Genomic DNA, 12339 nt, shown 5'->3' with positions numbered 1-12339 from the left:
CAGAAAAGGGTTTCCCACTCCTGGTTCAGATAGTACTAGCTAAACAGACCGGCTTTCTGACTCATCTGAGTATGCCACTGGGTATGTCCAGTTGATTTTATTTTTGTTCTGACACATTGAGGATAAGTTGTGAGATTTTTGATTCTGAACATGAAGATAACAAAACAACTGTTGCAAAATATGTTTTTTGAATTCATATGTCTGCCTTGCAAGATGGGAAAACACTTCTCAAATGAGCTCACTGTCTCTGCAATCCTTGCTTTTCCCCATTTCTAAAGAAAACATTTAATAGTGATCCTAATTTTTTGCTACACCGTCTCCACTTGCAATATAGCGTCCACATCTGGGAAGAAAGAAAAAAGCCGAATGCTATTGTGGGGTATTGTGCCAGCCTAGCAATAGGTAAAAACTACTACTAAAGTCTTATGCACTGGCCCAGAAAGGATAAGGAAGAGAGAGTATATTGAGCCATTGCTCCATATGAACTTCCTAGAATAGCCTTCCCCAACCTGGTGCCCTCCAGATATGTTGGATCACAGATCCTATAATTATGGGAACTGTGGTCCAATACATCTGGAGGGCACCAGGTTGGGGAAGGCTGCCCTAGACCATAGGTAGGCAACCAGATGCCCTCCAGATGTCTTGGACAACAATGACTATCAGCCCCTGCCAGCACAGGCACTAGTAAGGGATTATGGGAGTTAGGGCACCTGATTGCCTGCCCCTGCCCTAGGACATTCTGCTGGTGAAGCAATGCTGGTGTAGCATTGCTCCAGGTACCATCTAAGGCTGGTGCAAGTAGCCATGGCTCCATTTTAACTATGGGTAAGAAATAAGGAGTGCCCCCAGGCTTGCCCCTCCCCTCCGCTCCTGCTGTATGAACCATGGTTAGCGTTAACAGCTGCACAGAACTTACTGTTGACCATGGCTAGCTTTCAACCAGAGTCTGAAACCGTGGGTTAAAGCTGGTTTGCAAACTCACGATGAATGTTACTATAGTTAGGGTTAACCTCACTGCAGATTCTAAGACTAGGCTAAGGCTAATGGTGAAGAGTGTGGGGAGAATTCACACTGAAGGGAGGAGGGGGAATCATGCGACTCTGTAGTGCACTAGCCACTCTTTAATTAGGATTAAGAAATCAGGGAATATTATGTATGCAATGAATCCTATAGGGGAGTAAGGTCTGTGAGTGCCTGGAGAAGGGCTTTCTTAATTATGACCGCACAGCTTGGTAACACTCCTTCCTAGAAGTGCCCATAAAACATCCCCTTTATATAGTTCCAGAAGCCAAGTGGACAGGTGTTTTACAGTGCTAGTACTGTAGCAATCGGAATGTACAAACGCATACACAGAGAGCTATTGAGTGAACACGCAACTGGGCCAATAGCTGGGTGCCTCTCTGTATTTCAGTTGTGCTAAAAGTTGGCACAAGCTGAAAATGCTTGGGAAATGCCATATTCAAGAGTCTAATGTTTTAACAGGTTTTCTATGAAAATGCTGACATGGCGAGAATTACTTCTAAACCGTTAAATACAGCCAATATCAGAAGGAGCCTGCTCCCCCGCAAACACAAACACAGAAAGGGAGGGACAAGGAACACTGAGAAGGGAGACATCCTTGGCCAAGCAGAAGGTACAGGGCAGCGACTGGATGGAGAGAAGCAAAGGAAACACTCTTTTATTCAGTGGAGGTAGGGCTACATACACGTACCCAAGAGAGTTCCAATATTTCTAAACACAGGTACCCATTAAGAAGGTCAACTGCAAACATCCTTTGGCCATGCCCACACCAGCCATGCTCTGATTTGTAGAATAGTTTTTATAATTTCTCCAGGACTGGTGGATCTCAATGATGAGTGCAATTAGAGCCCTATAATTATTCTGTGAATCAGTCCAGCACGATTTTCTACAGATACAGAGAAAAATTTCTAATGATCCTGCAGTGTACAGGGAAGGTCACAATGAGATTTAGCCTTACTACCCTCATAAAGAATGCAAATGGATGTGCCCAAATCAGAGCATGTATTTTATGTCCCAAGAACACCCCCTCATCCCTAAGCCATATCTTCATTAAGCATTATGCCAATTTTTCCCTAAACATACTTAAACTGCAAGATTTATTCTGATTTCGTCAAAGTTTTTTCCCAAATGTTGCAATGATTATTTTGGCAGTGGCTGGTGGGAAAGGGCAAAAGAGGAGGCAAGTAATGGAGTAAAGATGCAATGGGGCAGGGGTACAGAACTGTCCAAGGCAGATACGCATGTGAAAAGTAAAGAAATATGAGCCCATCCTTCTCATTAATGGAAGCTAAGAAACCCCTCAAAAGGCATCTGCACATTTTCAGGATTTTTCTACAAGCATAAGATCTAGATTTGTGTATGTTTTTTTAGTAGATAAAAGCCAGTTCCCAAAGTTGACAAACTCTGCTATGACAAATTCATGGAGCATAGTTCTATCAATGACTACTATTTATTATGGCTCTATGAAACCTCACTGTTCAGATAACAGCATGCCACTATTTATTTATTACATTTCTATACCACCCAATAGCTGAAGCTCTCTGGGTACTTCACAGAAATTAAAACCACAAACTATAGAATAAAAACAGTATAAAATATAAAAGCTTAAAACTACAGTATAAAAATACAGCCAGAATAAAACCTAGCAGCAATACAGAGTTTTAAAACAGCAAGTTAAAAGACTATAATGCTAAAATTCTGGGAGAATAAGAAGGTCTTCACATGGTGCCTGAAAGAGTACAACGCAGGCACCAGGCAAACCTCTCGAGGGAGCTCCTTTCACAGCTGGGGTGCCACAGCAGAAAAGGCCCTCTTCCTGGTAGCCATTAGACAAATGCTGGGCAACCACAGCAGCTGGCTATTCCCTTCTTACCCTACTTGTGGACTTCCTGTAAGGATCTAGTTAGCCACTGTGGGAAACAGGATGCAAGAAATTAGAGGGACCTTTCATCTGATCCAACAGGGGTCTTTGTATGTTCTTATGGCTTAGGAGCAGAACACAGGATGGGGCTACAAAGATAGAAGCAGGCTAGACTATAAATGGATGGCACAACCATTTATTCCCATGCGGATATTGTTATACATGGGCATACCATAACAGGGGTTCCAATGTGTGTTTTCAGAGCACAAAAAAGCACTTGACTCCCAGGGAGTCCTTGCAATATACAATCCCCTTCTCTACATTTGCCACCCAACATGATGGGTATTTTGCTATTTTATTGTCGCTATTGATTAAACCACAAACTTTGCATAAGAGCTAAATTTCAGGCAGCGTGGAATGTGTAGCATAGTGGCAAGAGACAAAGGTTACGAATCAGGAAACCCCCAATTCAAATCTCACCAAGCTGCCACCAACTCACCAGGAACCCTTTGGTAAGCTTCTGTCAGCCTCAATTCCCTTCCCCCCACTGGTATAAGAATAATATTGGCTTATCTTACATGGCTGCCATAAGAATTACAAGACTGTGTGAAGTACTTTGAAGACACTATATAAATGCTAACCATTTTTCTCTTCTACACACTGTTCTCTTCAAGCACAGATAATCTGGAAAGGCATTTGTAAAAAAATTTAGGGGAGGTTTGTGATGTACACCAGGGGGAGGCAACCCAGTGTTCCCTAGATGTTTTGGACTGCAACTCCCACAGTTCCCAATCACTGACCATGCTCGCTAGAGCTTCTGGGAGTCATAGTCTATAACATCTTGAAGGCACCAGGGGGACTAGCCCCTATGTTCAGGTCATTACAAGAAAACCCACACAACCAAGCAAGCAGTGCCCTCCTCTGTTGGCCAAGAATGATGGGAGTTGCGACCCAACACAGCTGAATGGCACCTGGTTGGGAAAGGCTGGCCCAGACTTTCAGATTGTGAAATCTTTGCTAGTAGCAACTGTTGCACAAGAAGATGCTTTCAGGAATAGAGAGAAGGGCAACATTGGGTTTCTGCACACAAGTACCACTGAAAGATTACAGCATGTCTTTATGAAGAAGGAATTAAAATTTGAAACAGCTTTGGATCCCTTAGCTGTGAAAACAGGGGTGAATACAGAACAATGAAAAACAAATGCTTCTATTCAAAATCTGATACTGAATCAGCATTATGTTTCCCAGAGTTCATTGGTTGGTTTTTAACTCATCTTGAAAAAGTCACCATTTGCAGATGGTTTACATTTAGAAGACTATTTAATACACAGATGTACTGCAGGCAGAGATGCCTGGCATCTCTCCCCTGAACCAAGAATTGCCAACAGCACTGGCATTTGCTTTTTTGAAAGACCTAGTTTCCAGGGTCATTTATTTAAAGATCTTAAAACTGTGTTATAAAGAGAGCTGAAATTATCAATCCAGAGTCTTGAATTCACACATTAAAAAAATCAGCTTCAAGTGAGGTATTCAAAGCCATTGTTAATCACAATGTGGCAATGTAAAGTGTAAATAAGTCAGCAACAATTTCTGTATTTAACAGTGGAGTATGTGAACCAGCCCTAAGTACCACCTTAACCTCTCTCTGCCACTCTTGGCAGCCTGCCAGGTTCCATTTTGCTTAAAACTTATCTAAGACCCCTCAGAATGAAAAACTGAACAATAGAACCATCAGAAACCATTACTGATTATTTACAGACACACCTAAGACTTCTAGGCAGTATACAAACATTACATATGTGTTAGTGACATTACAAAAGGGAATCTTAACTGTAGTTACGACATTTGCAGATGGGTATGTACAGAACTCTTCGTACTCCAGTGAAGAAGTTCCTTAGTAGCTGAAAATGGCCACTAGAATGTACCATTCAGGCCTGTGACACACATAGGGGAATGAGGTGGTAGAATTCTGGACCGCAAACTAGAGATAGCCTTAAATATCTTCCCTCCTGCTGTCCCATTATGTAAAAAACAAGTTTTAAAGTGTTCTAGCCTATCCCCTTGCCCTTTCTGTACTGGTTTTCTACTTGCAGGGAGCTTTTTAACATAGGGAAGTACTTAAAGAAGTGACCTTGCACCTTCAATGTGAATCTCTACCACTTTGTTTCTATCTCACTGTGCTAGCTAAGCCGATTCCAGATTGCGATCACGACAGGACACCAAGGAGGTAGTGGCTTCATGTATGTTGGCCCCCTAAGCAACCTTCTATGGATAAGTAGAAGTTTGCTTTTTGTAAAACCTGGCCAAAGGTTTGCTAATCAGATCCATCTTACTATGCAGCTCTCAATAAAATCATAATTGGAGGACAACCATAAGCTAAATCTGGGCTTAATTATAGCCAAGTCAGTGAAGTTTATATTTTGATGATTCATGTTGTTAAGAGAGATCCCGTGATATGGTGCTAGATGACCTGTTTAATTCTCTTTTTCTTGTAAATAAAATGTTTACTAATTTGATAGAGTCAAACGGACCCAAAGAAGACAAAGAAGATGTACCTGATAATTTAAATATAAAATTGTATTCAAGACTATGATTTATATTACAGGAACATAAGTATACAGTTGTATCTGTGGCCTGTCAAGACTCCCAGTGATAATTCCTATGGGGTCTCAGAGCCCCAATACACTTTTTCCTTTAACGGAAAGCCTCCAGGAAGTATGAATTAAACTCCTAAATGGTCATTTATCCCTCTAAATGCCCTTAATAATCAGGGTCTAACGAGATAAGACAAAGATACATGATCAGATCTCCTATCTTTTTAAGTGCAGGGATGACTGAGTGGAATTTGGATCAGGGTTACAGTGCTGTGTAACAGGGGGTTAGCCCTTTCCTCCAGTGCCATTTTCCCAATGAAAATCGCTCCCAAGCTATTATTTACCCCTTTGGGGGGAAACTTGTGCGTACAGGCTGTATACCCAAGTTTTCCCATTTGGGGTGTGTGTGTGTGTGTGTGTGTGTGTGTCAGAGAGAGAGGGAGAGAGAGGGAGAGAGAAAATGAATGAATATGAATGATGCTTCTGGGTAAAGGACTACTCCTCTGGACTATTTGCTAAAATTTAAAAGAGACTGGAGATCTAGATATATATTCACTGGTATATACTCTAGTTAGGCCCAGCTAAATCTTAGCTTTTCTGAAAGTAAATGGATTCTTCTGTCATTTATCAGGTTCAACAAAACTAAATTCCAGATCTAAGGCAACATGACATCTACACATAAGAAATCAGGACACAGGAAATAATTAAAAAATGCAATGAAGATTGTACCAAAATGCCTAATCAAAACCAGTTTTGATAAAATAGAATTATGCCGATATTTATCGTTTTTCCAACCTTGATGAAAATAAATGAGTATCACATGGTTTCTGAGGCAGCATTGTAAAATCAAGTGAGTTGAGGGGAAAGCATCTGGAAGGGATTTTAAGTTTCCATGGTAAACAAAGATTTGGAAGGTAAAAATTTTCCCCCACATCTTTTAGGAGGAGATAAATAGATATCTATTTCTGGAAATATATAATATTAATGTCAGCCATGAAAAAGACTCGTATATTATAAATATGAAATAAATATGTTAAATATGTCACCACTTCCAATGCATATGCTAAAAATGTAACCAAGTTTAGAAAACTCTTTAATTCCTCTGTGGTGAATGTTTAGATGAATCATCCCAGAACACTTCCAGGCACTGGAAGTTGTTCACTATGGGTACATTTAAGCAAGCATGAATTCTAGTTGGAAAGAAATATGTACCAGAGGATTTGAAGTATAACACTTAAATAATACACAATGCTACCAAGACACAATGATCCCTCCATTTCTCCCAGTAATTATCCATATGAATAGTAAAGTCCTTTTTACCCTATACCTGGAGTCTACTTTTCCACCTTGGATGATTCAGAATAAACTTGGGTACATTCCTGCTTTGAGGAGGAGTTAGATTACAGAGAATAGCCACTGGGCATATGAAATTGCCTTATAACAAACCAACCATTGGTCCATCTAGTCCAGGATTGTCTGCTCTCACTGGCAGTGGCTTTCAGTCTTTCCCAGCCATGCTGCTAGAGATGCTTTTAACCAGAGATGACAGGGACTGAACCTAGGTCTTTCTGCATGCATTGTTCAGTAGTAAAGCGCAAGTTTTGCATACCAAAGATCCAAGACTCAATTCGCCGACTAAGACCTTGGAAAACTACTGGCATCAGTGGAGAGGTTTTGGCTACATGGACCAATGGTCTGACGGTAAGGCAGTTTTATACAACTGGATGACCCATGGGGTCACTCTTAATTCTGGTCCAGTTATCCCATCATATGCAAACTTGCTGCTGCCCTTTGCTAATGAGGATGCTCATTCAAAGAACACCTTTTATACATGACAGCAAAGGAGGACAGAGTGAAAAAATTAAAGCACACTCACCTAGCACATTCCCCGAAGGCACCTCCTGTAGTTCCTCTAGTTCTCTCCCCATCAATAGGTAGAGATCTGTTAAAGTGCAGCAAGTCAAATGGGGCACTATTGGAAGGCCATCCGCAGCAGAACATCCTAGAGGAAGCTACAGCCAAGGAAAGTGGAGAAAAAGAGAAGTCACTAAATAATGGTTACTGTTCCTAGAATAGTTCTGGACACACTTTTCTGAAAAACAAAAACATAATGGCTATAAACAAAGAAGAATATTTTCATAGTTTTCATTCCAAGCAGCAGAAAGAAAGCTCGACTGCAAGACTACCAGAGGTTAAAAAAAAAATGGAACACTGTAAATTCTCAGATTACTTCTTTTTAAACAGGAGATAGCAAGCTTTATTACAGGAAAGGAAAGGTTCCTCCTGTGCAAGCACTGAGTCACTGCTGACTCCTAGAGGGACGCCGCTTGCGCTGGCGTTTTCATGGCAGACTATAGCGGGGTGGTTTGCCATTGCCTTCCCCAGTCATGACTACCTTTCCCCCAGCAAGCTGGGTACTCATTTTACCGACCTCGGAAGGATGGAAGGCTGAGTCGACCTGAGCCGGCTACTCGAGACCTGACTGCTGCTGGGATCGAACTCAGGTCATGGGGAGAGTTTCGGTTGCAATATTGCCACCTACAAAATTTCTTCACACAAAAAGAGAAGAAAATGGCTGGGAGAATTTATCCTTGCCCTGAGCAGGCTAATGTAACAGCCAAGGAGGAAAGGAGTTTTTCAAGAGAAGGATGCCACAAGTCAGAAACCTTGAGAGTGATCAGTCGTTGGAGGCCCAGCTAGAGTCCCACAATTTGCCCCACTTCAGTTGCTAACCCACAGCAAAGTCGAGGCTGAAAGGGGTTTGGTCCACCACCACCCCTCAAAGGAGCCCTCCTGTAAATCTAATTGTCAACTGTGGCTGCAAGTGTATGTTTGCTTTCTAATTCCTGCCCTAGCCTAGACATCCATAAAGGTGGCGTAGGAGGCAAGCCATAAGGAATTGGCTTGCAACTATTGTAGCAGCTGCTCATCTCTTTGAACATTCTTATTTTGAAATCTCTTTCTCTCATCCGCAGAGACATGATACAGGTGCACAAAATTATGCATGGTGTAGAGAAAGCAGACAGGGAGACATTTCTCTCTCTCTATACTAGGACCCAGAGGGGTCACCCCATGAAGCTAATTGGTGGGAGATTCAGGACAGATATAAGGAAGGACTTCTTCACACAGCGCATAGTTAAACTATGGAATTCACTTCCACAAGATGTATTATTATTATATTTATTTATACGCCACCTTTTTCCCAGTACTGGGACACAAGGCGGCTTACAAAAATTAAACAAAACATATGAAAATATATAAAAGTTAAAATATAAATTAAACAATATAATTAAAATTATATTAAAACATTAAAACAGTGTTTTAGCAGCTTACCCCCAGGTCCCAACTATGTTCCAAAGGCCTGCTGGAACAAGAATGCTTTAGTCTGCCTCTGGAAACACATCAAGGAGGGAGCCATCCTAGCCTCCCTGGGAAGGGTGTTCCACAGCTGTGGGGCAGCCACCGAGAAGGCCTTCTCCTGGGTTCCCACCAAATGTGCCAGTGACAATGGTGGGACTGAGAGAAGGGCCTCCCCAGAAGATCTCAGAACACGGGCAGGTTCATAAGGGAGGATACGGTCTTTCAGATAACCTCGACCGGCGCCGTATAGTGATGTAGTGATGGCCGCCAATTTGGATGGCTTTAAAAGGGGATTGGACAAATTCATGGAGGATGAGGTTATCAGTCCTGATGGCTATACGCTACCTCCAGTATCAGAGGAAGTATGCCTATGTACACCAGTTGCTGGGGAGCATAGGTGGGAGGGTGTGGCTGTGCTCACGTCCTGCTTGTGGGCTTCCCATAGGCAGCTGGTTGGCCACTGTGTGAACAGAATGCTGGACTAGATGGGCCCTTTGTCTGATTCAGCAGGGCTCTTATGTTCTTAGTATGAAAGTTCAGTTAGCCTTACACTTCTTAAGACAGCACAACTTTTAAAATGTATGGTCAGACTCATCACAAAGTAGCATCCTTAATTTGATTTTAAAAAATCTTTAACAGGTAAAAATTTGGAGTAAAGGTTAAGTTAACCATACTGTGAAAAATCTCAGTGTACCTTGTATAATGATTCAGCAGGATCATATTTTGGCCCAAGAACAAAGAGTTTTTGTCCCCTTTTCACAACTCCACTGAATACCCTTGCAAAAGCAACAAAAGCCTCCTTATTTTCAGGTTCCTGTTTCACAGCTGCCATGGTCATGGCCTCCATTTGACTGGTAGGTAGCTGATCATCCCCTAATGAGAAGTCGAGAGACATAAAATGTTTTTACATATTTCTACCTTGCTTCATCCTGTGCTCAAGGCTGGTCACAACAATATACACAATACTACTACTACAAACAACCCCCCAGCACTACCACCAATAACCAACAGCAATAACTATAAGCTGGATTTAAAAAATGGCTGCATATTTAGATCCAAAAGCTCTTTCCAATGTCAAAAGGTGCCTTTTGGGGTCTGGAAATCCATAGGTTTTTGGAGCAGACTAAAAAAACGTGACGTTTTCCATCACTCTGCTTTGTAAGATAATCCAACCACGGCAGAGATATCGTACCAATACTTTGCACAACCTCTAGACTATCTGTCTCTAGGGAAGTACAGAGAAGCAAATCTGGCATGTGAGTTACATGGCTTGGGTCTCTAATACAGTACAAAGTCTCATAGCTGTCATGGCAGTAATGCAATACAAAGTACGTTCCACTGCATGTGACAGGAGAGAAAAATCAATCCATCAATTGCTTGGGAAACAAAGGTTAGGAGAAAAGGATGAAATCGCTGCCAACCATAGTTAACTGTCTTCTCCTTAATACCAAAGGGGTATATCCTCACACTTCAGAGCATTGTTGAAAAGAGGAAACAGCCTGCCCATGCTGACCCCTAGGAACTCACTGTCATGTGCAAGATTTGGCTGTTGACAGGTCATCACTAAAACACATTTAAGGTAGTATACACAATGCTGTCATAAGCCAACTGCACAATGGTGGGCACACCTGATCAGCTAGGACTGACAACAAGCAGCCTTTCCCCTTTCCCTCACTAGAATAGAAAAATAGGTCTAAAGTTCACTTTGGCTTATGTACCAAACTTTGAAAGTAACGGGAAGATCTTGTCAAATCTGCTAAGCCTACCTATTTAGCTTTCACCTGCACTATGACAAGCATACGGAGTGTTCATTTCTTGCCTCCAGCTTTCAGTCTAAATTAAGACCAAAACACACACTACCCACTCTTGCAGCTTTTCCAAAGAACGAATTCTGCTCCTATCACAACACTTCCTCTCCCCTGCTATAAACACAACATAAATAAGTACACACAATTTGAATACACTGCATCAAATTTTCCCCATTCACTTCCATGTCCCTTCCGGGGACATTTCCATTCCACCTCAATCAGGCCAAGGTTTCCGAGAGACATGAGTTGACTTATCTCCAACTCATCCCATTTCCTCAAATGGCAGGTACCCTTCAACATCCCTACCCCCATCCCTTCCGAAGACTACCCATGGACTACCTGCTATCTATGAAGATCTTAGAGGGGGAAAGTCATCCAAACCACAAGCAGGCGACAGCAGCCAACTATTAACAGGTAATCTGGAATTGCTGCCAATAAGAATTAACTCTGTTTTTCAGGAAGGTACGGAATAGCAAGTTGTCTGCTCAGAAGATTCCCTCTGTGCGATCCCAAATGCATGGAAGGGTAAGGGGAATGTGCCTCCCAGTCCCACCACTGACATCTGCATGTGCAATATGATGTCTGAAAGAGAAACCTGAGCACGTACAGCTTTTCAGACTGCGGGGTGGGTGGGGAGGGTCCATGCCATACCTTGGGGGGCTTCCCCCTCCACACTTTGGATATACATGTGGACAGGGGATCTTCTGAATAGCCCTCTACTTAGAAAGAAAAAATGGGCTCTTTACATCTTGACTGAATCTGAATGAAACACATTCACCTACTCCTATTACTTTGCTTACCTTTAGTCTCTGTCTTTAGACCTTGGTCGGCTGGACTGCCTCCAATCACCTGTTCCACTGTCTCTTGTCCTTGACTAGCGGCCAACTTCTCAGCATGCCGCCGCCTTACAAGCTCACACCTTTGGACTCTTTCTTCTTGTGACAGAGGCCTACGTACCATTTGAAACATCATTAATTTTGAGGAAAATTATTCTGGCCAGTCCATGGCACCTTTGCCCTTTCTCAAGAAGAGTTACCAAAAAATATTCTGTTTATAACTGGTGGCATTTCAATAAATCCACCACGTCAACAATTATGTGAATGTTCTAGCCTACATCAGATGTCAAAATATAGTTGAGATTTTGCCTTATGTCCTAAGCATGGCAATAACATCATAAAACTTTTCTTGGCTGTTGTTGGGGTTTCTCTGGTGCAATAGCATTTCAAAACTATAAGTGGCCTTTCCATTTGCCACACATCAAAACAGAGTAATGATTTTTTACTTCTTTTTTGTGTATGCCAGACTGTTCTGGCCAGCTGCTGGCAGGAAACGCATGTAGTAGTAGGATAAAAATCAAGTACCTGGAAATCACGCCAACAACAAGCTGTTCTTACTTTACTGCATCAGTCATTAGTTTAATTGCTTTATAATGACTTATTGGAATTCTCATTTACAAAAAAAGAAGATTATAGAATGCTTCAGTTTATAATTGGCATGTAAGGAAGAAACACTTATATATCTTATTAAAATAAAAACTGCAACCTGCTCAATGATGCTTCCTTTGTAATTGTTTAATAAGGAAAGGATGATTCAAGACCTCTTCCAGTTTAAAATTGATTCCACGTCTTTTGGCTGAATCCATATGTAGATTGTCTTCCCTGCAAATGAAGGCTGCACTTCAAAGCAACCACAGTGA

At 41.8% G+C, this 12339-nt stretch overlaps 1 protein-coding gene across 7 annotated transcripts in view; it reads right to left on the bottom strand.

Annotated features, from left to right (window-relative positions):
- Positions 1-12339, bottom strand: part of EFL1 (elongation factor like GTPase 1) — a 116606-nt gene that overhangs the window by 86265 nt on the left and 18002 nt on the right. For all 7 annotated transcript variants that reach the window (XM_084817243.1, XM_084817244.1, XM_084817239.1 and 4 more), the window contains exons 13-15: positions 11444-11592; positions 9530-9708; positions 7352-7487 (exon numbers count right to left, since the gene is read on the bottom strand). In XM_084817243.1, coding sequence (XP_084673369.1) covers positions 7352-7487; positions 9530-9708; positions 11444-11592 — 464 coding nt within the window. The remainder of the gene's footprint in view (positions 1-7351; positions 7488-9529; positions 9709-11443; positions 11593-12339) is intronic.

This window comes from Heloderma suspectum, chromosome 11, assembly GCF_057233095.1.
Source record: "Heloderma suspectum isolate Gila_16-S chromosome 11, 16-S_ref, whole genome shotgun sequence".
NCBI lineage: Eukaryota > Metazoa > Chordata > Lepidosauria > Squamata > Helodermatidae > Heloderma > Heloderma suspectum.
Note: the sequence above shows the minus strand (reverse complement) of the source record. Positions and strands in the feature narration are given on the sequence as shown.